We start from the raw sequence: 26708 nt of genomic DNA on the forward strand, positions 1-26708 counted from the left end.
AAAACCAAGTAGCTGGTAAAGGCACCTGATTGCAATTACTGATGGATTTCTGACTGCAGCAGAAGCAGAGCAGGATCCTACAGCAGGGTGGAAGACATAGCCAGTGCTTTAGTTGATTACAACCTCCCAGTTCAGCAAAAGTCAAACATTTCAGTCTTCCCTGAGCTTGATTTAATTTGTTTAAATGTCATGCGCAGAAATGGAGGGGCCTGTTGGCTTCTTGACAATCTTGTTGGCATTTGATCAAAGTGGAATGTTGCTTGCATTTACCAGAAAAAAAGAAAAGAAAAAAAAAGAGGAAAACTGAAGTATTCAAAGGTAGGTCTGGAAATGTTACTGTTTACTGGGTAGCTACAGAATTCCCTCCCCACCTCCGCTGTGTCACTTAAGCCCAGTTTAGATGAGGAAAATACTTGACCCCCTCCAGCTGCACAGTCCTGAAAGGTCATGCAGTTTATTTCTGCTCGAGGACTCTGTGGATGACCCACTGTGGGTTTGACTTCAGTTTCTACCAGTCTAGGAGAGAGAACAGTGACCCCAAAAGATGCAGAATGGCTTCAGAACTTTTGCCAGTTTATGGCTACTTTCACACTCTCAGTTCAGAAAGCACATGCTGAGAGAACAGTTCACTCTCCTCCAGCCTCCTTTGCTGCTTTTTTATTTTTTTTCACTTGTGCTTGCTGGGATTAGCCTGAAAGCAGCACAGTAACCAATGAGGTAAAGTAGAGATAACTCAGCATTTGAGTGAAAGGGAAAGATTTTTCAAAAGGAATTAAATTAATTAGAAAACAAAGATCTTCCTTAAAAGAAAATGATTCATTGATTTTTTTTCTGATTGACTATAATCAGAAATAAGCCTTTCTGAAAATTGCAGCTGTTGTTCCATTGATTCCTAAAATATTTTTGATATTTCTTTTTCATCAGCAGCAAGGACTGAACTCTTCCTCCTCCTCATATGTCTTTCAAATACCCACATTTTAATACTTAGAAAATGATTCAGAGTAATTGGCACCATGGACTTCCCTACTTATTTAGCTCTCACTGATCCAAAATCAGGTTTGCATTTGAAACAAATGGTGCTCTTAAACATTATGACTTCAAGACTATCCTGCTTTCTGCATATTGAGTTCTTCTCAACTACAGATCATCCACAAAATCAAGTTACAAACCAAAGGCCTGATTGCTATTATAAGAACATAATAATGGTTGTCCTGAGTCAGACTGGATGTCCAGTTTTCCCCTGACCCTGTGTGAGCTCTCAGCACCCACGGTGTCCTTCTGAGAAAGACCCTCTCAGCCTGAAATTTGGTTCCACAGCTGTCATTTGATGGACATAGCACCTACTGCCTCTGAGCCACCTGAGATTTAGAGAACCTCCCTCTCTTGTACTCTGTGTCAGCTCCATGCAAACCTGAAGTATTGTAGTTGTGGTAATTCCTTATGTAAAAGGTTCTTCTTTCCTTTGGTCACCATATGAAGCTGTTTCAGCGCCTTATGGACCTGTGGAGCTTTCCCAGTTCTACCAGAAGCCTTTGCACCAGTGGGATCAGAACAGTGCTCAGGGTGCAGAACGTCAGGACTCACTTCTCTAATCTCTAATCCCCCTCATTTGTGTTTGGCTGTCAGAGAGAGAATGACATTGATTACAACAGAACCTTCCCTTTGGTTGTTTTTGATACTGAGGAAGAAAAACCCACACCAGTTAGGAAATATGGAGAACTCCAGACTTAAAATTGCAGGACTCGGAAGAAGGAACATGGATTCAAGGTTCCCTTCTCCCAAGGGAAGAAAAGGGAGGAGAAATGGTAGATGAGTTGTAAAAGGAAGAAGCAGAGACTGTAAATGCCATACTGTTACGTTACTATAAATATATTGTTTATCTTCTCTTTCCTCCTTGCAACACATTTGGAATAGAAATGGTCTGCAAGTTTTTCTTGAGCTTCTTTTAAATTTGTCTTTCACCTTACCTTAACTTTTTTTTTTTTTTTTTTTAACATGGAAGAATCTTTTTTATCTGGATATTCACAAACTGGGATCTATAGTTTTTCTCCTAGTATGTAACTTTAAAAAAACAGATTAAGTCCCTGCTAGGTAATATGAAATTTAGAAAGTTAGAACCTGAACGGTTTGGTAAATGAAGAAAAAAAGCTGAAAAAACCCTCACCATGCTCAAATTGTTAATACAAACCAAGATGGCCTCAGTGAAAGAAGGAGGCAAGCAAATGAAAAAGCACTTCAGCTGTTCACAGGGATGAAACACAGGCAGATACTCCGGAGAATCTGTTCCAACACAGCTCCCTGGAGCAGAGCCTGGGCTCTGTGCTGGGGAAGATAACCAAATAGCCCAATCTCCTGTTCAATGGATAAGCCCTCAAAGATAAAGACACACCTTTAGATTGGTCTTGCTGAGCTTATTATTTTTCGGCTCCACTCTCTGTCCTCATTTGACATATTTAGTAATGTGAGATGCTCCTCCTGATGTCTGGCCTTCCCTGCCAAGTTTTCAGAATTAGGACCACAGTTGGAAGTCAGACAAATCATCTCAGCAGATCCACAGAGCAGAAACTGGACTATCTAAAAGATCCACTCTGCTTTAATTTGTTTTATGTACACTAGTCCAGCTTTTTCTGAAAAGTGTTGAGAACCTGTGACCCAAAACAAAAGGACTGTGTGCTGTTTCTGGACTGATTCAGCACTTCTGATAAATCCTGGGTCTCATACACAGAGAGTGACTGTTCAGCGCTGAAACTGCTTGGAGTGTTCCCAACAGAAGTGAAGGTGCTTTCCCTGATTTTATAGCTCAGGAGCTTATGTTGGTTTTGATGCATGCAAAGCTGAGAAGGAAATTCTAGAACCCAAAGTATTATTAAACCTGATAGAGTGAGGCATTCACTCCTCCACCCTGATCTCAGCATCCAGACCTTCTCAGACAAGATGTGGTGAGAGGTGTAATCTGATTCACTGTATTCCAAATCCCCACATCTTGTTTGATGTTCAGACACAACAGTGATCTTAGAGTCTGTCTTTTCCAACCTTACTGATTCTGTGACAGGAGCACTTCCGTCCCAGCAGTTGTCCCAGTGGCTGAAAGATACCTAAAAAAGGACTCCTGCAGTCCTAGTCCTCTGAAAGGACAAGTTTCAGAGTGCTAAAAGTCACCAGTACGCTCATACAATTTAAGCATATTGATTAATTTAGTCTAGAGCCTTTGAAATGGATGGAGTGAGGAGAAAAGGGAGAGCTTGAAAATCATTGCCAGGGCACTGTAAGCAGTCACAATTAACTGCTCTTTAAAAAAAACCCCACAAACCAAACCAAACCAAACTGTAGGAGACTGTACAGTGACTTGCAGCTGCCTAAAAGACAGAACTCATATTTCTTTTGTGATTTGCATTTGTGTGTGAAGTGCTTTGTGAGACAGCCCAGTGCCTTCAAATATTTCATTAGAGACCAATGATTAAGACAGAAAGACCTACGTAGATGCAGTCAAGGGCACTTATGAAATGTGTGCTTGTATGTGCTGGGGCTAGCAATACAAATCAAATAATAGGAGCAAACCCAATACTTTCTTGCCTGGTGGCTCCAAGTTCCCTGTTGTGGATGTTACCCTGGGGGTTTATTGTTGTTTTTACGGACAGGAGTTTTAAAAACTGCTTTGTATTCTTTCTGAGCTTTGCTGCAGTTAGGAAAATCCTGCAAAGCATCAAATCTGGCAATATTATATCTCTGTAAACGAAAGGTCATTACTGCCTCTGTTTCCCTTCATTGTTACAGTTTTGTTCAAACAAACAAGCCCCCCTCAAGTGAACCACTTTACCTCTGTGTTACTCCTGGTGCAGTGCTGGGGTGGGTCTCACAGCAAAGAGCTGATTCAAACAGAGGGGCTTTTTAAATCAAATGATAAGAGTATTTTATAATAGCACTAATTCTGTGTATTAAGCACTAAGAGAAAACTTGGGCCCAGACTCACAAAAGCACTTAGGACTTTGGAACTGAAGATCCCGTCGATGTGAACCCAGAACACGGTGTCCTTGTCGTAAGCTGACAGACATTGCCAGGCATAAAATCATGAGTAGTGTAAGAGTATCGATCCTTAGGGGGTGCAAAATTGGCTTCATTGTACTTAATTTACCTGAATATTCACATTTATACCCAGTCCTTAAGCCTCATGCACAGTCCTTCAGGCGTGTGTGTGGTACTGATGATTCAGAGGAACATTTGTACCCTGTCACTGCTTACAGGAATTAAAGCCCTGGTCAGGTTTGATACACAAATGTTAGAGGGGCGAAACCTGAAAGCTTGAAAAGCTTGTGACTCACCAAGAATGAGTAAGGACTGAAATACAAGCTCTGAACAGCAGCATAAGATAAAATGCTGCTGGAAAATTTATTTTCATTGTCTGGTTTGAGTTTACAACATATAAACGGAGCACTGCCAACTCTAGCAGGGATATTGTGTGTCACACAATGCTTGACTTGATTTTTAAAACCCTAGCTGCAGGAATCATGGGATTGCATAAATTCTCCACTTTAATTTGTATAAATAATTGAATTTCTAGTGATTATTTCTGAAAGTTTGACACCACCACTCCCATAGAATAAATTATTAAGGGGGGGAAACCCCTTAAAATTTATTGCTTTTTAAAAGGCTCATATTTTTAAATTATTTCTGTGATTAGTTGGAGATACAGTATTTGAATGCATTACTTTTGTTAATATTCTGAATGAAAATGAAATTATACAAAGTTTTGGGGGAGTGATTTGTTTTGTTTTGATTTTAAATTTTGTGCATTTGCATTCACTAGCAGTGACCTGGTTCGGAAATATTTGAACAATGACTTTAGTGCTGCTGTCCAGCTAAAAATTGTGTGTGGCCTTCACACTGTGGTGTGTAAAGGTATTTTAAGGTTAGAGACAACCCATATAGGGGTATTATAGGATTAGAGACATAGTTTCTGCTAAAGTGGAAGGCAGGCAGTGAATTTCTCTCTCATCTCTCTGAGCTGTGGGTCCCACACTGTAGTTTCCACTACAGTTCCAGAGTTACAGAAGTGGGAAGGAGGGCCTGTCACAGCAACAACAGGTCTTCACACCGTTCCAGGAGTAACTGAAACAACTCCTTCTATTCATTGAAGTATTCTCATCAGATAATCTAATTATGCAACTTAGTCTCCCTTGCCTTTAGGTTCTCAAAAGCAACACTCTGTTTATCCAGGTTAGGGCAGAATTTCTATTATTTGTTGAATAACTCCCCTGGCTCGTGTTTTCACACATGCAAAGCATGGGGGCAGGAATGTGCAGTAAGGCCCAGCTTTTCTGCAGAGGGCCAGTTTGGGAATAATCCAGGATGCTGAATCTCTCAGATGGAAAAACTAGTGGTTCTGAGTGAGGGTTGGACACTGGGTGTGTTTTTAAAATCTTGTTATTTTTTGAAAAAGAATTTGATTTGGGCATCATAACTGACTAAAAATGTAAAATGAGAGAGAGAGAAGGGTGGGGGAAAATTCTCCAGAGCTTGAAAGGACAAAAAAGTTTTCAGTTCCCATCCCTCTGGAGGGCCTCAGCTTATTTAAAGGCTGAAGTGAGCTGTGGGACTGCTTAGCTTGTTTTTGACTTCACAGAGCTGGAAGGAGCGTTGAAGGAGTAGGCTTTCTCTGTGCAGCAATGAGCCATATGGGGAGTTTGTGTAATATCTCCTTGTGGAGAAAGGAATGAAACAAGATCGTGATTTTCTGTTCCTTCTTTAGAAAGCCCCTCATTATAAGATTCCTGCTCCTGGAATAGACCCCACCCTCTGACACGGGGAGCCAACCACCTTCTTAATAGCAGACACTCCGTTGTAACACACACACACACACACACACACAATGCGTGGCTCCACGCCAGGCTGTAATTTGTTTTTGACATCTATCTACTGACTAATGTGACAACCCACACAAGTATTTATTTCCAGAAGGAGGAATGCATAATGAGAACTGTAGCTCTCCCAAGTTCTGAAGAGCCGTTTAATGAAAGGAGGGGGAAAGAGCAGCCTCCCACCCTCCCTCCCAAATGACAGGTTTTTCAAAGCCCGAGCACCAAATTCAACAACTTTGAAGTTGGCCTTATGCATTTTTTTTTAGCTGCCATTTTCTCTCTGCTGTAGCTTCAGAGAAGCCGGTATTTGTTCTTTGTTGGGCTGGGGGTATTTGGGGACTTAAAAGAGAGACGTTGCCAGGATGTGAATGGCTGAGAGCTGGAAAGGCAAAAGCCTGGATCACACACTGCACTGCACATGAATGCCACATGCTCCTGCACTCTCAGCCCGCCTTGGCTCCCTGAGGCTGATTAAAACACAGAAATCCTAGAGCAACAAGGCACCCATCAGGAATTCTGGCCATACCAGAGGCCCTCACAAACCCAGCAACCACTGCAGGGCAAACTCCTGAGCAATTCAAGTCAGAGACTGGGCTGAAGGCTTTAAGGAGGAGGGAAGGAGATTTAAGTGTTTGAAGAGATGACCAAAGGAAACAGGGGATTTGCTGTTCCATGAGAGCCTCTCTCAGGGCAGGATGCCTTCTCTGGAAGGTCAGGCTTTACCTGAGAATAAGTTATCGGTCTCTAATGAGTTGAGTGCCACAGTGGTGTGCTGTGAGATGTCAGACTAGGTGAGCTGGATCATCCTTTGGAGCCTGAGGGTCTATGACTGGAAATGTGTTGGGTTTTCTTCCCTTCAGCTGCACTAGTGCTACTCCTGGGTCTTTGCTTGGATGGGAACTCATTTCATCCCAGCACAGGTCTGTCAGTGCACTGCTGAATCTGCAGTGCCTGCAGATGTGATGTGATGTGATGTTACAGGTACCTGGCTGAAAGGCTCATGTTTTTCTAACTTACTCCCACTTACCACTATCACCTTGGTAAGTTTAAAAGCAAAACCAGTCATAAAAGAGTTTCCAGAGCTATTTTACCAGAGCAGTGCATCTTACTGGATGTTTAACACAGTGCCACAGGTGAGCTTCCCTCTGGCTCAGTTCTTTATTAGAAATAACTGTTCTTTGAATATAGATTTAGTGTAACTCAAATGGGTTTTATTTACACAAGATTAGTTAATAAAATGGATTAATTTTATGTGAGGCAGCTGTCTCCTGGGAAAATCGCCTGACCTGAATCAAGATAATTTGGCTTCAGTGCACAAAATTCTGAAGGAAAAATACAACTTTCTGGTGGGTCCTCTGCCCCTGTTCATTTTTGTCCTAGTACTGAGCTGGGTTCAGGGATCAATAGAACAAGCATTGAATTTCCCAGGAACATGACAAGCTGATTTGGCCCCAGACATAAGCTGAGGCTGTCAAAAGTGCTCCCTCATCTTCTACCCCAACCTCAGTACCCTCTGTGCATAGGGGTGTCCTCATGGGGGAAAATAGAATCATCATCCCTGTCTTCCAGGAAAGGAACATCTGAGTTAACAGGCAGCTGTTCCCTCTAGCTGGGAAAAAGGCAGAAGTGACTAGAAGCTAAAGCTGGAAATAAGATGAGGATTTTCAAGATTGAAAGTCATTAACCTGGTAATATAGCAAATGCTGTACTAGAGATACTTAAATTGAGGTTTGACTTAGGTTTCAGAATGGCTTCTGGGAAGAAAATGTAAACTTCATGCAAGAATTCCTGACTTAGATTTTCTGATTTCTATGTGATAATAACTCAAACTATCCTAAAGTTGCCTTAAAACATTTAGCTGTGCATGTGGCCATGTCCCAGCACTCTGTGACAGCCAGCAGGATGTGGCAGCCCAGGAGATGGAAACCAGTGTTATAGTGATTGTCGTAAAGGTTCCTTGCCTTTCCTTTACTGTACTAGGCCCAAAGCTACAGCTCCTTTCCTGTCAGTTATTGGCCAGCTGACAGAAACCAGGCATTTTGAGAACTTTATTTTCGCTTCAACATGAAAAGGGTTTAAAAATCACTGTAAAAATACTTCTGTATGAAATTTTGAGAAATCTTCTCTCATATTTCCAGCCCTTAAAAAGAATCACGAGTGATTAAAAAAAAAAGGGAGGTGTCTAATTATAGTTTAGTCACGATGATGTGAGGGCAGATTTTTGTTGCTGTGAGTCAATTTTTGGTTGTTCTCGTGCTCTTTGCCAGGACACCGAGTTTGTCCAGATCATTTTGCTCTGTCTCCTGCATAGTTGTAAAAATCCTTGTTGATAAGGTCACATCCAAGCTTCATTGCTCAGCATGAGTGGTCTTAATAGCATCAGCCACACTCCCAGCCAAAGCTGCTCTCACATTGCAGCCTCTCAGAAAAGCCAGAACGTGTTTGAAGCCAAATTAAACATGAACAGCAGCTATTCAGGAGTTTCCTGTGAACATCAGGAGATGTTCAAGCTCTAAGGCATAAAGGCTTGGACTAAGGCAAGGTGAGTCTGATTTGTGGCTGGGGAACAAAATTCCCACAGCTCACTCACCACTATCCTCCCACTGTCCTAAAATCTGGCCACTGAAATATCCCAATTTTGTACAAACACGTCTCCCAAGATAAAGAACAGTGAGTGCATTTGCATTTGCATGACTAAACAATTCACTGCTTAATTTGCTGGGCAAGAATTCTTCAAATTTCCTCACCTGACAGGGATATTTAATTTAGAAGCCCACACTCCCAGTGGCAGTGAAGAGAGACAGAGCTCAGAGGAGAGTTCACTGATCAAGTGGGATGATTTTTCCCTCCAAGCTGCTTGTTTATCTCTGTCTAAAAGCACCAGTAGGATGTTCCCAGAGAAAGTGTGGGGCTGCAGGCTCCCCCCAAGGTGAGTGTCTTGCTCTGAGAGTGGGCACCTCATCTCCCCTTCGTGTAATAAGGTCAGCAAGGCTTGTCTGGGCACGTACATGTGCCAGTCCAAAACAGTTGTTTTTTTGTTTTCCTCAAAGCTAGAGTTGCTCTTGGAACAGCATAAGGACTGCACTGGCTGCTCTGAAGCCATGCTTGTCAGGATCAAAAGCCTTGTTGTATTTCCCCCTATATTCCACTCATTCCAGACTGGACTTGCCCTGTTTTCTGCAGCTTATGCATGGGTGGCACTGCAAGTCCTATTATACTCACAGACTGTGTGTTAACTGGCAAACTCTCTTAGGAAATTGCTCACGTGTCTTAGAGCACATTAAAAACCAAAACCCAACACAAATGTCTCAGCTGAGAACATATGTGCCCTCTTTCAACATATGCACCATCTTCCATTCATCCACACCCTCCCTCCCCAGATAAACAATCAACTAATAACTTCTATCATGTTGAGTTCTGGAGTGGAAATGCTGACAAGCCCTGAAGTGCAGTGATGTTGGTGGGTGATGCTGATATGATGAGAAGCAGGAGATTCAGTCATGCTAAAATACAAGGAGCTCCACTTTCTTTCTGGCTTGGAAAAACTTCTGTTTACAGATTGCTTTGCCCATGTATAGATTTAGCTACTGCTGAGTTCAGCAGTCTCTGTCTCTTGCCACTTTGTCCACCTGCACATTAAGAAAGCATCTCTGATGCTGCACTTACTTCTTCTTTAAACTTTCAGTTAACAAACCTGAATGCACCTGCCTTTAGCACCTTTAGCACTGCATTCCAGCCCAGCCTGCTTTTGGTTCCTGGAAAGAATGCTGGCAAAAACCCGTGAAGTTTTGAATGCCTGTCCCTCAGTGTCCAGTTTCCCCCTTGCCTGCTCCCTCCCTCTGCATTTGACTGATTTTTTAAAAATAATTTCTGTGGAGTTGTTTTTTTGATGGCTCCTGTTCCTGTGATTTGTTTCTTATTCATCATGTCAGCATAAGACTGGTAGTAGTGTCTTGTATGTGCATGTGTCTACTTGGGGATGTGAGTGTATATTAAGCTGAGGTGTGAACTTGTAGTGCATAAGCTGTTTTGGTGAAGGCTGTCTGTAGGTAGGAATTGTTATTAGAATTAACTTTAAGAGTATCATAATTTTTATAATAAAGAGATGTATTTTCCTAGAAATGGCTGTTGAATATACAGAACGTATTCCCTGACAAGCTATAAATGCTTTAAGACAGGTCAAATTTTAGATCTAAATGACTTGACAGAGACCTATAATCCTCTGAGGGTTGAGAGGGTAATTTATTCATTGTGTCCATGCAGCCTTTAGCCTCTCTGCTGAGTCTGCATGTTATCAGAGCTTGTATTGTAGGCAGTGGTCACACAGGCTGCTTTTCTTCAGTTGCCCAGCTGAAGCAAATGAGTGTTGATTACTGCTGGAAGCAGCATTATTAAACTTGTTGTTGGCCCTGCACTGAAAGGTGCAGTGGTTTGTGCTTGGTTCCTTTGACCGAGGTGCATTGTCCTAATGGGCTCCTTCATATCTTCTCTTTCTTTCTTTTACTCTTTAATCCCTTCTTTTCTATTTCCCATTTTCTTCACAATTCCTTGTGAAGTTGCCAAGGCTGAGCCCATGGCTGCCCCAACACCAGCACTCTCCTGGAATGGTGCTTTTCTCTCGTCCTTCCCTCTCCCTCCCCAGTCCCTCCTCCTACCACACTGGACCAGTTGTTTCTGCAGCGAGGGTGTGATCTGAGGTGAGCAGCTGATCTTTTTCCTTTTTCAGGTTAGCTTTAATTAGTAAGGCTACTGGTTTATTGCACAGCTGGTACAGTCACATCAGTTGGGGTGTCGCAGGAGGAGGATCCTGAGACCAGGAGATGGTTTTTCCCTTGGAGGAACTGTGAATTTATATTGGTGTGCCATGTTTAGTAAAACATGGCCTATTCCCCTCACCTCCTGGAGAAGGCCATCATTATTAGACTTTATCTTATTTTTTTCCACGTTTCCTTTTAAAGGCTTTAGTGCTTTAGAAAAAAAAAGAAGACAAAAAGCAAGGGGAAAGCAGGAATAAAACGATACAGGGCTGGCTGCAGTCACAGTATCTACAGAGAAGCTGTGCAGAGAGCTACTTCTTCTTCCACTTTGAGTGTTGTTAACATCCTCACCTCCTGCTCAGCTGGAATCCCCTGGAATGAGCTAAGCATCATTTTGCCCCTTGTCTGCCCTGTTCTTTTTCTCCATCATGCCTTTGCAGTTCACACAACTGCAGCCCAACCTTATTCTGGGGTGGAGGCTACAGCCCAGGTGATTTTGGAACATGGGAACTGGAACAAGGACTTCATTTTTCTTTCTTACTTGAACTCAGATCTCTTGGGGCTGCTGTATAAACCTGCCACCAATCTCCTTGCCTTGTGCTCCACTCTTGCAGAAGGAAAGGTGGAAATGGCCTAAATGGAGAGGTAAAAAAATTGGGTTTGCTGCAGAACTGGAGAACCAGAGCATCAGCTCTTACTGACCACTCTGTCAGTTTTTGTACTCAGCTTCTTTGCAAAATGGCTTTTATCAGAAGAGAAGCTGTGGGCTGGAATAAACGTTCCAGGCAAAGGAACTGGTTGATGGAGGTGTGGAGTTGGTATTGAGTGCCTGTGACGTTTTGCACTCAATGGGAAATGTTTATTCTGATCCTTAAATACAACAAAGTTGTGGGAAAAGTTTACTGCACCTTCTCTCAGTCCCTTCTTGCCTTCCTTTTAAGCCCCTGGACCCTTTCTCTACATGCCCAGATCTGTCACAGCTCCCTGTAGAGCTCCCATGGCTGGAGTATCCCAGTGCTTTCCACCACCATAGCAGGAAACAACATTCAAAATGTCTCTCTTTCTCCTGTCACAGTTCCTGGGAGTAGTTCAGAAACTAGTTCAGACACAACTGCAGACCAGGAGTCTAAATTTTGTAGATAATTCCCATTTTATCTGTGTGTTGTATAATCATCTTTATCTTGATGTGTGAAGGCAGAGGCAGAGTTGCTGTGCAGTGTCCTTGCCTTCTCCTTAGCCATTGTGTTCCCCTCCTGTTGTTGGTTTGAAGTGGGCCCAGTCCCCTCTTTCTCTCTTCTAAGTTCCATTTTATTTACTGCCTTTGGCACGATCTGCATTATTTATTGCTCATTACTCTCTCTTTGGCCTCTGGAATAATGGTTGTGTAGTATCTTAGTTTCAAGGATCTACACAGTGCTTCATTAACAGCTCTTTTGTCTCTTTTTAATCTTCTTTCCCAGCACTGCTGCTGTGTACCTTTCTTTCCCTTTAAGCATTATCTTATCATTTGCAATTCCATTAAGTTACAGTGAAAGCATATCATTCCCTTGTTTCTTAAATTTACACAATATTTTCAACATCTGCTAATATATTTGTACAGTTCAGTCATTCTAAATAGTTTTTTTGGTGCATTCTCTGAAGTCTCATTAAAAGAAAAATATTACATGCTGTATCCCCCTCTTGTTATGACTGATCAATTATCTGTACCTAGTCAAGTGGTATTACTTGGGATTCTCACACTGTCTAAGTTGGCTGTTGATTTTTCACACGTGTGTGCTCACAGAGCATTCCCTGTCAGACTGGGGGGGATTAGGGAGGGGAGGTTAGTTTTTTTATCTGCCTAAACCACCCATGTCCCTGGAGGAACCAGACCATTATATGTCCCCATATAAAAGTAAAGCATTGAAGAGTGCTCTGAGCACACGACAGAGGGCTTGGAGTCCCTACTTTGCAGTATCCCCTACGTCTGTAAGAGGTGATATTTTGTCAGAGGGTGTTCATTCAGCCAGGTTTTGAACATCACCTACCTCTCTGAACACTCCCTTCTGGAAAGGCAGAAACCTGCCCTCCCTGTACCGTTTCTGCCTCTAGTGCTGTGTCAGCCAACCTGCCTGTCCCTTCAGCTGGATAAGCAGGGCAATGGGACTGTTCACATTCCTGGGATATCCCCCAGGGCAAATAAGTGGTGCAACTGAAGGCAAAATGGAGTGAGGAGTGAAGGTGCTCTTTCAATGGCTAGAGTTCTGTGTTTGTGATGTGTCAGGGTTCAGTTTCCAATTTTCACTTGGTACACCATGTGTGTTTCTGAACTTCAGGTTTGGCACACTATGTTGCTCCCTCTGGAGGGAATTTCTATGAATGTTGCAGAGATGCTCTGAGATCCTGGGAAGGGACAGACAAAATCATGGAGACTGTCATCCTCTATAGATCAACGTGTATTCAAAAGTAGGAAGTCTTGAGATGAAAGTCCATTGTCAACTCATACTTCTAATTTCCTTCTGCAAAGCACCTGCACAATTGTTTATAATTCTCACTCCATAATTTATAATAAATAGTTTTGTGTTATTGATGCAGGAGGAGAACCTCTCAGATGTTGTCCTCTTCAACCCCTTTCTGTCCATTGACAGTGGAGCTCCAAAACAGCTGTTACGAGAAATTTGGCCCTCTGTGTGTCCCTTCTCCTATTCCTTCCAGCTTCTTTGAACACCTTTGTTCTTCAGACTTGTAGCACCTCTTCCCAGAGGTGCAGTTATCAGCTGTGTGTTTGTTTGACTCTGGCTTTGCTACATTTCTGGCTCTGTAGATTGCTTTTTATGCAACCTGTGGAAAGGAAAGAACATCTTTGTGCCTTCCACGTATTACCTTCTGTGGCCTGGCGTGCACACACAGACTCAAAAAAATACTTGGAGCTGTGAAGTCTCACCTTCATCTCCTTTGGTTCCTTTGGAGGGCATGAGAAAATATCACCAGGCAACATTAGATAAACAGGGCACCACCTTTGATTTGACAGCCATAATCCTGTGGGACTGAGATAAAATCATGTGATTTAACTTGGCTTTAATAACAAATAAACAGCATTTAGTGGATGCTAGCAGGTTCATTTTCACAATACCTCCGTGAGGGAGATATTATCCAGTTGGGAAGTTAAGGCAAAGAGATTTATGTAGATCTGGGAAGGCAGCTCTGGTCACACCTCGGTCCTGATGCACTCAGTCATCAGCACACACAGAGGTTGGGGTGGAAGGACCCTGCCTGTGGCCAGGCCCGAGGGTTCTTCATGAGTAAAGGGTGCTAATACCAGATGGGTTTGGTAAAAAACGTGTTCATAACTTCCACTGAACTAAACAGACTGTTCAGGTTCTGTGACAAAATCCTGAGTTCCATTGCATTCCTGTACTGCCATCCCCTTGCCCAAAGGAGCAGGATCCCTGGATGCAGGACTGGCTGTGCCTCTGGTCCCTGCTGCCCTTGGCAGATGTCCACGATTTGGAATGAGGAGTCCAGATGTAGGCACTCAGTTTGGGCTTTTTATTCCCCCTTCTACTTTGTTTGCTTTCACCAAAACTGTGCTTGGGAGTGATGGAAAATGGAAAAGTTTACTCAGAGCAGTTCCCTGACTCCCATGGAAACGTGCCTGCCGTTGGAAAGCAGTAATCACTTCAGAGGAACACAATCATCCTAAAAGCTCCTGCTGTTGGGATGAAACCTGCATATATGAAATTGCTGGGGAAATGTCTACACCAGGTCTGGAGAGGAGGCAGGGATTTTTTTTTCCTTTCTTTGCAACTTATCTAGAATTTCTGATGGGAATACTTCACAACTGCAGCTCTGCCTTCCCTTGAGGGAAATGCAACCATTTAACTTCTTTCTTCTTTCTGTGTATACCGAGGAACTGATGGTTTGGTCCCATGGGAAGTCTGTATCTGTTCACAGTTACATTTGTTCATTTCAGGAGGATTCTGTGTTATCTGGGGAAAAGAGTGGGGGCGGGGAAGGGTTTGGTTTGGTTTATTGTACTGCTGGTCCTTCCTGCCACACCAAGGAAGATGTGCATTCCCAAATTTGATTTTAAGCTGGGGTGAAGGAGGGAGAAATCAAAGGAATGATTATCAGGTCGGGGCGGGGGTTGGGGCTGGTAGAAGGAAGGTGGTGGAGGGAATGTGAATCAGGAGGTGGCAGCGTTGGAACTGGAGACAATAAATTACTCTAATTTATTGTTAGTTTTTCTGATTGCATGCGGTTGCATCTCCTTTTTGCCTTGCTTGGTCACAGGAAGCAGTGCATTTTTAAGCAAAAGTGAGAAGCCCCTGAGTTCACACAGACGCACAGGATGCAAACTTTAATGACATTCATGAAGAGCAAAAGAAAATAGTGAGGCAGAGTACTGAAAACAAAGGGAGGCAGGATAGCAAGCAGTGTGAGCTTTGATGCCGTTAGAAAGGGTCTGGATCCCGTGATTTATCTAAAAATGACAAGATGCCCCTCTAAAAATGCAAATGCCTGCCCTGCATCTTGTAGCTGTAATGAATGAGTTTCACACAATGGAAACATTCAACTTGTTCTAGGGCACTGACTGGGGCTCCATATGCTGAGCTGCGTGTTCCTGGCCTTTAATCGCTCTGCCTTTGTTTTCTCCAAACTTAAATTAGAAGCGCATTAGTGTTTATATGGTGTACACCCGGGGGCTGGGGGTTTGTGTGTTTGTTTGTAGAGAGTTGTTTTTGTTTTTCTCCGGCAAATAAGCCAGATGAATGCAGCCCTCCTGAATTCATGGGACATGGCAAATCCTGGGAAACCGCAGTTGGCAGCAGCAAAAGGATGTAAATTTTGAGCTGGTAGTGGCAAGTAGGACCCCGGCTTTGGGGCTGGGGGAGAACCCGTGTTACACAGCGGGGAGCCATTTAAACCCTCCTCTGACCTGCCAAGGGGATGCCTGTGTGCTTTCTGCTTTATTCACAGTGAGACCAAGCCAAAGTTTTCCTCTGTGGCAAGTTTGGGTTTAAAAGAAGCATTTCAGAGCTGTGCAGACCTGCTCCAGGGCACAGTGACCCCCACCCGAGGGCTGTCATTACTGGGGGCTTTAGCACGGGCTGCATCTCCCCATTAGCAGTTTATTGTGCGTTTTTTTCCTTGCGATTAAGGGAGAGAATGGAGATCCATCCATCAAATAAAATAGGAAACCAACTACTCTTTGCATGGAGATTTTTCCAGGAGGGGTTTATCCCACACACAAGATATTTAATCTTCTGGGTGCAGATATGCAGCGTGTGTGCGGGTGGGCACAAATGTAACTCTGCTGCAAGTTTTAAAAGCTCTGTTTCTGGCAGAAAAGTGGGCTAATTAATAGGAGTAGGAGACAAAATGCCAGCTTGTAGATTTGTTTTCCCTGCAGAAATCGCCCCCCCCCCAGTTGCACTGCTCCTTCTTGATCTGATGTAACAAGAAGAGAGAGTCAGCTGTGAATCAAGCGCCTTGTTCTCATTTCCTTGATCATTGACATGGTTTGAGAGAGAGAAAGGAGGAGGGATTATTTGTGAGGTTATTAAAAAAACCCCAACCCTAGCTCCCCCTCCTCCTCTCCTCCAAGATGCACAGGCACTTCCAGAATGTTCCATAATATCAATCTGACTTTTCTCACTGAATATCGGCCTCTTTCCCCACTACTCCGTTTCAGTTTAAAAGTGCTGTTTACACGTCACTAAGCAGCTAATTCCGAGCTTTGACGATGGATTGCCAGTTAGCAGTGCAGTTGAAAACATTGGGTTTTGCAGTCAGCAAGCTGTTTAATGGGCTCAGAAATTAAAGGCTAATTGCACTTGAGTGAATATGTGCATTTCTGAGCCCACTGTTATCATTGTTGGGGGATTTATCAGTTCGGAAAATTGTCTCTTTACATAAATCTGCTAATTCTTCCTTGCTGCCCTGTCCTGAAGAGCAGCCACACCGCGAGTTTAACTTGAATCGTTGCCTCTCCTCGCGTTTCTGCACGATGGTTTTGCCTGCAGGATCGTACAAGTTTGTTCACGTAACATTCAGGTTGTATACCATCCCCCCGCGAAAGAAAATGGCACGTCAATGTTCTCGTTAGGATATCAAGGAGATAAAGAACTCGATTGTCTTTGGAGGAATACAAAGGTAGAATTGGAAGCGGAAAAAGTTTAGCTGTTGTGTGCTGCAGTCCGCTCCTGCAATAGATAAAATTGCTGATGTGCGGAAGAGCCTGTGAATGCTTCTAAACCAGATTTCTTGTATCAATAATCCTAATGGAAGCCTTTCCTGGCGAATGTGGCTGGTCAGAAAATCCGAAGCCGTTGCACCTTACAATAGAGAGACTGTTTCGATATTTCCTGGCATTTGCTTCCCTTCTAATTAATGTCATACACAGAAGGGGTAATCATTCAGCCATCTTTCCAGCTTAAAACGAGTCAAAGATTCAAAAACAATTACCCACTGTAATTAATTTGAGAGGGGATTTTGGGGGTTATTTTGGGGGTGGGTGGGTGGGATGGGGGTGTTGTGCGTTGTTCCCCTTTTCTGTTCCAGGCAGTGTTTGTCATTCTTTGGCAGGAACGACTAATTTATTGTCTGACTCTCCAATCTGGATTCGTAACGGGTAGCTTTCAATCCCTCCCCCGCCGCCAAAACTCTTCTGATGTGCCGTGTGTTTGTTTGGGAGGGGAAAGAGAAGGGGGGGAAGGGAGAAGGTTATATGTTTCTGACCTGCTTTACTGCTTTTCAACTGCAAGTAAATTAATGCACACACTAGATTCCCCTCTGCTGTGCTGATTGGATCCTTGTGCCGATTAAATATTTCACACTGATAGAGGGATGCTGAAAGCACTCAGCTGGTAATGCAGTATGTACATCAGTGATACAATAACTGACTTTCAGGTTAAAGTCAAACAAAACCCCCAGTTTGCTGCAGTTTTGATTAGAATGAGTTTCACTTTGAATTTAAATCCTCTAGCCTGCTGCAGCGATGGCTAATTAACTGAGATCTGATAGAGGCAAAGGAATACATTCTTACTTCTAATGACAGGCAGGCAGGAAGTTGTCAAAAAAAAAAAAAAAAAAAAAGAAAAAGAAAGGAGAAGAAACCAATAAACAAAAGAAGCTTTAAAAAAATACTAATGCTGAGATTGTACTTCAGCACACGTAAACCTCCCTGCCCGTGTTCCACACTCAGCCTCCTTTGGCTGAAAGTTCGCCCCTGGAAGGGCTGTTTCCATCGACTCCCAGATTTTCTTCAGCTTGCTTTTTTTTTTTTAAATCCTCCTAACAAAAACTAACACCCGAGTCCCACCTAGTCGGGCAGTCGCTACCTCCCTGTTTATCAGTCGTGCTTTTGGGGGCTTCCTTTAGGAAAGGGCAGGGCGACTGGAGCAGCCGGACTGGGGAGGAGGAGGAGGAGGAGGAAGGCTGCCTGCCCCCGGGTACCGCACATCATCCCGCGCCGCGGTGACCTCTCCCATTAAAATACTTCTGTCGAGCAATTTCTCCTCCCTCCCCTCCTTTCTCCCCATCCCTGCCCCCCGCCCCGGCTTGGGCGTCGCAGGGAGAGCGCTTGCATCAAACTGACAGGTCATTTACCGAGCGATTGGCAGGGGGGGCTGCCCCAGCCTTCCTTAAAACGCTCCTCCTCCTTCTCCTCCTCCTCCTCGGTTGCACGTCTCAAACTCCATTACGTCGAATACAGTGTTTCTGGAAACAGCACATAGAACTTTTCCACGCGTGGTCTTTGTCCTTGCTCCTATGAGAACCTGCTTTAACGTTCTCCCCAAGGGCTCTGTGCAAAAGGAAGCATTTTTTATGTGAGCCCAGGGATAAAACACAGACTGTGGAGCCTTTTGCCTCTATGAACATCCACCAAACTCCTCGGGGTGCCCCTGTGTGTGTGTGTGCTCAGCTGAAGCCCTGCTTGCTTCTCTTTCAGTGTGGAAAGTTATGCGGGTGGTTGGCTCGTGACTAAAGGTGCATATCAGGCAGGTTCAGCCATGTAGATGGGAAATATATGGAAATTCATAGGGCTGGACCAAAATCCTAAGACACTGAAGTGCCACAGCCTGTCTGCAGTGCATTTGTGTGTTGTCACTCTCTGAATATTAAATATTGTGACAATTAGGTAAATGAGCAGAGGCCATGGCCCTCATTGCTGGAGAAGTCTGTTCAGCTGGTTCGCATGCAGGGCTTCAGATTAGTGCTGAATGTTAAATTATTAATTGACAGGCCATCATTTTGTTTTGAAAGTGGATGGCCAGTGTTCTGCAAGCTAAATAAACTCTCAGGGTTATTCTAAATAAACTCTTGGGGTTATGCCAAATGTTTTCTCATAGTCACGGGGCCACTGAGGAACTGATATAGCTCTGAAAACAATTGCAGTTTTTCACAACGAAACTGCTTTGTCAGGGTGTCACTCTAGAAAGATTAATGGACTGAAGTCTCACTATCATAGCACATAGCTGTTAAAATATAAATGTGACGGACAGTGAATTTTAGGTCCTTTTTAAACAGGTCCCATATTTTATTGGGAAAATGTGAAGGTTTGGTGAGAGGCACGTGCCTGTTTTAAATCCCTGCTGTGGTGGAGAGCAGCCAGGAGCCCAGAATAACTCCCTTGCAGAGTATGGCCGTGTTCCTATTTGAGATGTATGTGTGAAGGAAAGTTGACATCAGATCAGTAAAGGTTGGGAGATGTGCTGTAAGCTGCAGCAGAGTCAAAATGAAGAAGCCAAACCCTCACAGTAGACGTGATGCTGTCTGTGAGGAGTCTGGCCGGAGCCTCCGTGCGTCCTATTGCACAGCTGCCTGCAAATCCTTCCTCCCACTGCTCTTTCCATCTCTTTATTCCCTAAACAGAATGATTTGTGGTATGTGATAGCAGAAATAGCATTTGAGTAACCAAATTTGAGGCTTAAACTGTTGCACGGCTGCCTTGTCACCTGCAAACCTTCCCAGCACAGGCCTGGATAGGCAGGAGGGGCAGGGAGGGGGGTTTACACACACAGATGAATGGAGAGGCCAGAGGTATTTTGGTACATATGGAAAAAAATATTAGCTCTGCTTTGAGTAGTTGAGCCCGTGCCACAGACAAGCTGGGAAGTCATAAACAAGTGGCAGCTTTCCAGCACGTTGTGGTGTGTTTGCGTGTGACTGGCATACATATTCCAAACTCCGGATTGCCTGTGGCATCCTGCAGTGAAAATGAAAGTTGTATTGCTATTGAAAAGGCGCTGCTTCAAAATTGGTGTATTGTGAGGGCTATTATGCTGAGGATGAGAAGCAGAGACCTGCTTTCCAGCATTTAAAGCCAATATTTTTTTCCCTTCTTTTTCCCCCCTTCTCTTTTGGCTCTTCCATTGTATCAGCACATGTTTTCTGCTGCAGTGTCCAAAGCTTGCTTAGTGTCTTATTGTTCATCATTCCAAAAGTGTCAGAGGATATGTTATGCTGACTGATTCTCAAAATGCAGATTTTCTTTCTTTTTAAAAACCAAGACTATTCTTTTAATTAATCTGGCAGAAATAGAATGCAGCAGATGCAGGTTTTGTTGAGGATTTTTTTTAATCTCTCATATCATAATCTTTGTTTCTGCCAACACTCCTTTATCAACGTCTTCTCAACATTATAAAGTAAAAATAGTTGTTACAAAGAAAAACCACATAATAGCTCATCTCTTAACTAACATAATTTGACTAAGGGGGATATTCTTAAAGTTTTGGTAGGTATATTTTAGAAAATTAATAAATGAGACACAGAAGAGATGCTGTTGCTGCTTTTCCCCAAACAGACAGTTTCTGTAACTCTCTTTTGGAAGCTGATCTTGAGCACCTGATCCTTTGTATATGCTTCCATATTTAGTTTCTAAAATTTGCAGTTATTTAAATAAATTTAGCATAACATCGTTCCCTTGGCAGGCCACAGATGTGGCCCGATTGGTCCTTGCAAGCCCATCCCAGGGACACAATGTTTTCCCTGTATTTGCTTAGAAAAGCCACAAAACCTGAATTAAAATGAAAAGTTTCCCATTAGGAGATGAATGTTCAGTTTTACAAGCGTTTCATATTTATCCCAGCTTAGACTGAAAGCAGCAGTAACCCTTATTTGCTCAGCTCTTTTGGTTGCATACACGTGAACAGGCAGGGCTGTCAGACTGTTAGGAAACTGTTAACATTCATCACATGCAAAGACACAAAAAACGGGCTCACATAGGGAGAGCAGTGGGAATGGGATGGAGGGTAGTTGGAGTAGTGAATTTGTTTACAGAATTTCTGCTTTTGTGTGTACAATCCCCTCCTTTGAAACAGGACAAAAAGCAATTAGTTGCTATTGAATTTTGTCAGGGAAGTCATAATCTACTCCTACTTAATTTACTTGTGTTTTCCACTGAGCTACCCAGGACTGTCTGTCTTTTGGGATCAGGAAGTTTTATCTGCTTAGATGTTTTCTGTTGTTGAACTGCCTTGAGAGCAAAATAAAGCTACACTAATGCCACTAGGATATTCCATATTAGGAATTTATGTGAAAATAGGGAATCAGTACAGTTCAGGGATTAATAAGGTTGCTGTGCAAGGAAATGTTTCATAAAGCAGGAGGGGTAGTGTTCAGCTTTCCCACATGCTGTCTGAATCCTGTTTGGCCCCTGCAGCATCACTGAGGTATAGAATAAGTGCAAGGAACACCAGTGGAAAACTGTGCTACAACAAAAAGAGAAATAGAGTTTTATAGAATTTTGTCATAAGCAACTTTTCCCACCTACATGAAACGTTCCTGAGCTTCCACTTGAGCACTTTTAAACTAACAGACAGTGTTTCTGTGCTCAGAGAAAAGTTCTTTTATCTTCAAAACACTTATGACACACAAGAGCATAGTCTAAGGAGAATACTGCCTGTGCTTCCTTGGGATGACTGTTAGGACAGCAGAGAATGAAAGGTAAAGGCAAAAATGGACAAAGCTTAAAACAATTTATACGAGATCGCAAATACTACAATAATGCTGACATTAGAATCATGGAGGCACAGAATCATTCAGGTTGGAAAAGACCTCCAAAAAAAGGTAATTTCTGTCTATCAAAACCTGAAGCAAGTATCTCTGGCAAAGCATGATTGCTGTTTATATGAAACACCAAAACCACAGTTCCTGGAGCAAACATATTTGTCCACTAGGGCTTTACAGCCTTTAAGTGTGTAATGGGTTTAAAGGTAAGAAGGGATGTTATTTTCCTGGAAGTCAGTTAGTTTTGTATTACAAGGCTTGCACTCTCTTGCTCAGAAGTAAGATTTTCAGTTTTGATTCTGGAAAGAACTAACTATATCTGTGACTTTATATACATACACACACACACATATATACACACTGCATTGTAAACAAGCAAAGTGGACAACAAAACTCTGGCTGACTTTAATAGCGAGCACAGTAGTTTCCCAAGGCTGTACATTAGATGTGATTGCACTGGAGCCCAGAGGTACAGTCAGTTAAAACAGAGGCAGAAATCTTTGCAGGATTAAGTACTTAGATGTCAACTCTTGTAAAAATGAAATGTTTAATAATTAAAGGTATCAAAAGAGGCTTGAACAACATTTCCCCCCCACACATATAACTAACTTGCTTAAATGGTACAACATTTCCCCCCCACACATATAACTAACTTGCTTAAATGGCATTAATAAGAAAAGCTCCTGAGATTATTTAAAGTGCATCAACTTTATAAAAGTTTTCTCTTTCCTTTTCAGAAGTGAGCATTTTATGGAGACACTGGTATTTATGAAAGGGCAACTTCACAGTGGCTACAGAAATCTCAAAAACAAGTTCCTGTGAGATAATATAATAAGGTCATAGTCAGTGTGCTACTATTACAGATGATAGAATAGCCACTCTGAAGCAATGTAAAAGAGGAACTGTTAAGAAAACCAGAGAACTGCGAGTTAAAACGGTGCTGTGGAAAAAAGATAGCTTGGAGGAGGATAATAATAGTAATAACAATGATGATGATGATAATAATAATACCATCACATTGTAAAAAAACCCACCAAAAATAGTAGAAGTCTGTGAGAGAGAAAGAAAAATTAAAGGGAAAGAAACAAACCGACTCCAGAGTCAGTCAGGGTGAGGGAACACACGAAGTCGCCAAGCGCTGGGATGCGGCGGGCACGTGGAACGGATTCTCAGGCCAATGGAAGAGAAAGTTGAAAATAACATTCTTTAAGCCTCTTATTATTAGTTGAAGCTGCCTTATCATCTAGACCTATGCCTTGGTCATTTATAGCACGATCGGGATATAAACCAAAGGGAGGGGGGGAAAACAAACAAAAACAAAACCCAAAGGGGAAAAAAAGTACTTTGGAAGCCCCGAGTGCCCCCGCGAGTCCCCGAGCGCCGAGGGGGAGCCCAGCCCTTCCCCTGCCGAGAAGAAAACCGTAAAACCAACCAAAGCCAAAGGGGAATAACCCCAAATCCGTGCTGCGGGGGGCCGGGGGGCCGGGTCCGGTGCAGCCCTGCGGTGACGATGCCGCTTCTCTCTCTCTCTCTCCCTTGTGTCTCTCCCGGCAGAAGCTGGCGGTGCTGGTGGGCAGCGGCTCCAGCGGCAGCGCCAAGCCCGGCGTGGTCCCGGCGCTCCTGAAGGCTCCAGGCGGCGGCAGCCCCGGCGGCAGCCCCGGGCACAGCCTGCCCATCCCCGGGCACAGCCTGCCCGTGCCCGCGCTGCCCGCCCGGGCGCCCATCGCCGTGGTCACGGCCACCCTGCACGGCTCCATGGGCGCGGAGCCCCCGCGGAGCGCGCCCCTCAACCTGCAGGGCACGGGCAGGGCCGGGGGCACCCGCCGCGCCCCCGACAGCGGCTCCGGCGCTCAGGTACGGCCGGCTCGGCAGGGTGCGTGGGTCGGAGCCGGGCGGGCGGGGGACCGGGAGGGAGGGAGGGATGGATGGATGGATGGATGGATTGGGGCCGGGCGGGCGGGGGCGGCGCTGCGGGGGCGGGAGAGGGCGGCCGCTGGGCGGGGGATGTGGGGGCTCCGGGGCCAGGGGAGGTACCAGCGGGGGCGGGGGGGACTCGCACCACCCTCCCTGTGCCCCCGGGATGTGGAGGCACGGGGAGACTTTCCTCTTCATCCCAATTCCCTCGGGGTGCCGGGGGAGACTGGCCCTTCCATCCTAATGCTTTCGAGGGGCAAGGGGACACGTTCCTCTCCCTCCCAGAGCCCTCGGGGCGCGGGGCTCGGCTCCCGCCCTGTAAAGGCAGGGCTTTTTCTCCAGTGACGCTGAGTGCAGGGGAATTGGCCACCTCCTGTTGCTCGCCCCCAGTTCTGTCCTCAGAACCCCCGAGGTTTATGTAAAGACGCGCTTGCGGGGTGCGGGGGCTCCTGGCGGTGCTGGCGTGGTGAGGTGGCGGTACCTCAGGCAGAGGGGAGCTGGCAGGCTGTTTTATGATCACAGTAATCTTAATATGAAGTAAGTGCACTGACCCACGAAAGGAGGGCGAAAGGGGAAGGGGTGCTGTTTGTTTGCTGCACACCACGTTATGTGCAGTCCATGAACAGCCGCGAAAGAGAAGACTTTACTGCAGTCGCGGTGTGTCAGGAAAGGGAGATGATGCTGATGAAGTTAAAATGTGAAGAAAATGGCCAAGCCTTCCCAGAACTTTGGAGAAGAGGATGTGAAGTATTATTGCTCACATTGGCAATGTGGATTTCTTTTCTGCTTTCTGCACATAGTGGCTGTGGTAGCCTGTTTTTTTTCCCTATGATTCCCCTTCACAAGCTCAGGATATGAGTCTCTAATAATCAGGAAAGGACACAGTATGGATAAGGGCAACAGCCAAACTGTACCTGAAGACGTCTGTAAGTCAAGGTTATGTTGGAATGCATGAGGCTTTTTAATACCCAGGAAGTCTCTTCCTAGACACTGGACAGGGCATAACCATCACCTACTGCATCCACTAACAAATGGAAAGCACATCCAAGCACTCTGGGAACCAAATTGTCCTGTCACTTTTTCTGGAGAAACAGCACTATCTTTAGCTGTTACACTGGAGTAGCCATGTGGGGAATTCGATTTTGAATATCCATTCTGTATTTGTGCTGGGTAATTTCCTTTGTTAAAGGTGTTGTTTATGCTTTATTGAAAAGATACTTGTTGCTATCCCAGTAGATATTTCTTAGAATCACAGAAAATAACTGTATAAAGGATAATCGTATGAAAGATAAAAGTTCCAATATTACAATGGTCTATCATTTTGTGAAGGACTATCTTTTACTGTCACTGTCAGGAGCCGTAGGAAGAAAAGAATCAAAACAGTGAAGGAAGAAGCTTGAAATAACATTTAATGTATTTAGGCTGAATAGTGAAGCAACAGCAACAGGTGCTGGAGAGCAGTGTGGGTTAGAACAGCTGGCTGCAACTTTTAAATTCTGCAGGTGTCGTTAGAGGAAAAGACTTTCAAACCTGCCATGCTGTTGAATTATCTGTGATCCTTCCCTCTTATCTTTTCTAAAGGGGCAAACATTCCCACCTTCCACATCCCCAGGTGTGCTGGGGGCAGTAGTGTTTTGCAGACAGCTGGACCCAAGCTCTGGTGCTCCTGTGCGTTTCTATTTTATTTTCTATTTATTTTATTTTACATTTACTTATTTATTTATTTCTTTAATATTTATTGTTTTCTCCATGCTGAAACAGTTTTTGCCCCCACATTGCAACTTTTCTTGCAGAGAGCAGCTTCATTTCAAGCAGAGACTTGCTGTTACTGGAATAGCACGGGAATGTTGGCCAGCATTTGGGGTTTGCCTTGGTTTTGCTACGGGAAGTGGTCCAGCACTTTTCTTTAGAAATGTCTTCACCTTGCAAGTTTACAGCAACTGTAGTTTTGTGATTTGGTATCTCTGATTATTTGTAATTTATGGTAGAAGAAGCTGAGCAGTGGTATGTTTCTAAAGGAAGAAGAAGCTGAACAATGGCAAGTTCCTGAAGCAGAGGACTATAGTGCCTTTACCTTTTGAGAATAGGCAGCAAGGATGGATAGAAACAATTAGAAATATTGAATTATGAAAGTGAAAAAATGCAAGCTGACCTTTGGTCCTAAACTGTCAGGAAGCTTCGTGCTGGACTGCATGTTAATTATCACTCCTCTACCCAAATTAAATTTGTTTTGCAAGGTTTCTTTTTCTGGCTCAATGGAGGAAAAATCTATTCTTGCTTCATGCTCAGTATTCTTGATTGTTCCTGGATTGGTGATCACGAATCAATAATGGTAACACCTTAGCTACTAACACTGTAGCATCAGAGGGAAATTTCATTGCTGATGTTTATCAATAAGCATTTACTATCTCTTTTTTTTTGGTGGCATTGTTACAGTTCAGTAAAGTTGTTTGTGGTTTTTTTTTTCTTACTGAAATGTATGAAGTTTGTGAGATGGAAGATAATGACAGCTTTCTGCAAACTGGGTTAAGGTGGCAAGCTGATGGTAGTAAATGAGATTACTGGTGTAGTGTAGCCTATTTCTCTCATCTGCAAAGTGAGGGGAAGGGCAGGGGCATGAAATATGATGTTATGAGTTTCTGAACAGTGGCTTCTGCTCGAAAGCATGTAGAGGATCAGGATGTGTATACAGTCATCTCAAGTGGTATCTAGCAGGAAGGATGAAATGCTAAATGAAACTCAGCAGAAAAAAAATAGGGCATCAAACACTACAATCTAAATACAGGACTTTCAGATATAGATAGGATTAAATGTAAGTTTGTTACAAAATTTTCATTTGGGCAACTGCGTGTCAGCACTCTCATTTTTAGGCTGTTGTTTACCCAGCAGATTTTTAAAGTGATTTTGAAATGTTGTTGACTGTAATGGAAGCCATCTCTGTGCTGGAAAAAGTATCTAAGTAAATAAATACATAACAGATACTAAAGGATTGTTTGGATATCTACCACATGATTTATTAGAAGCAGGAAACGCGATATGAAAAAGGATTGAAAGGTGTAAGCAGAGGAAATGGTGAGCTGCAGGAGTGAGTGCTGGGTCTACACTGTTCCCTGGCAGCCTTTCAGTGTCAGTCCCGTGTGTGAGGACATGACTGATGGAGCTACACTGCTGAGAGGGTCCATGCAGGGAT

The 26708-nt window shown here is 43.8% G+C and overlaps 1 protein-coding gene across 6 annotated transcripts in view; it reads left to right on the forward strand.

Annotated features, from left to right (window-relative positions):
- PHF21B (PHD finger protein 21B) overlaps nucleotides 1–26708 on the forward strand; it is a 146705-nt gene that overhangs the window by 64671 nt on the left and 55326 nt on the right. For 3 of the 6 annotated variants that reach the window (XM_050323303.1, XM_050323304.1, XM_050323305.1), the window contains one exon: nucleotides 23159–23458. The exons of the other annotated variants lie outside the window; for them this stretch is intronic. In XM_050323303.1, coding sequence (XP_050179260.1) covers nucleotides 23159–23458 — 300 coding nt within the window. The remainder of the gene's footprint in view (nucleotides 1–23158; nucleotides 23459–26708) is intronic. 6 annotated transcript variants of the gene reach the window in all.

Source organism: Myiozetetes cayanensis, unplaced genomic scaffold (genome assembly GCF_022539395.1).
Source record: "Myiozetetes cayanensis isolate MyiCay16 unplaced genomic scaffold, myiCay2020 scf3, whole genome shotgun sequence".
Taxonomy (NCBI): domain Eukaryota; kingdom Metazoa; phylum Chordata; class Aves; order Passeriformes; family Tyrannidae; genus Myiozetetes; species Myiozetetes cayanensis.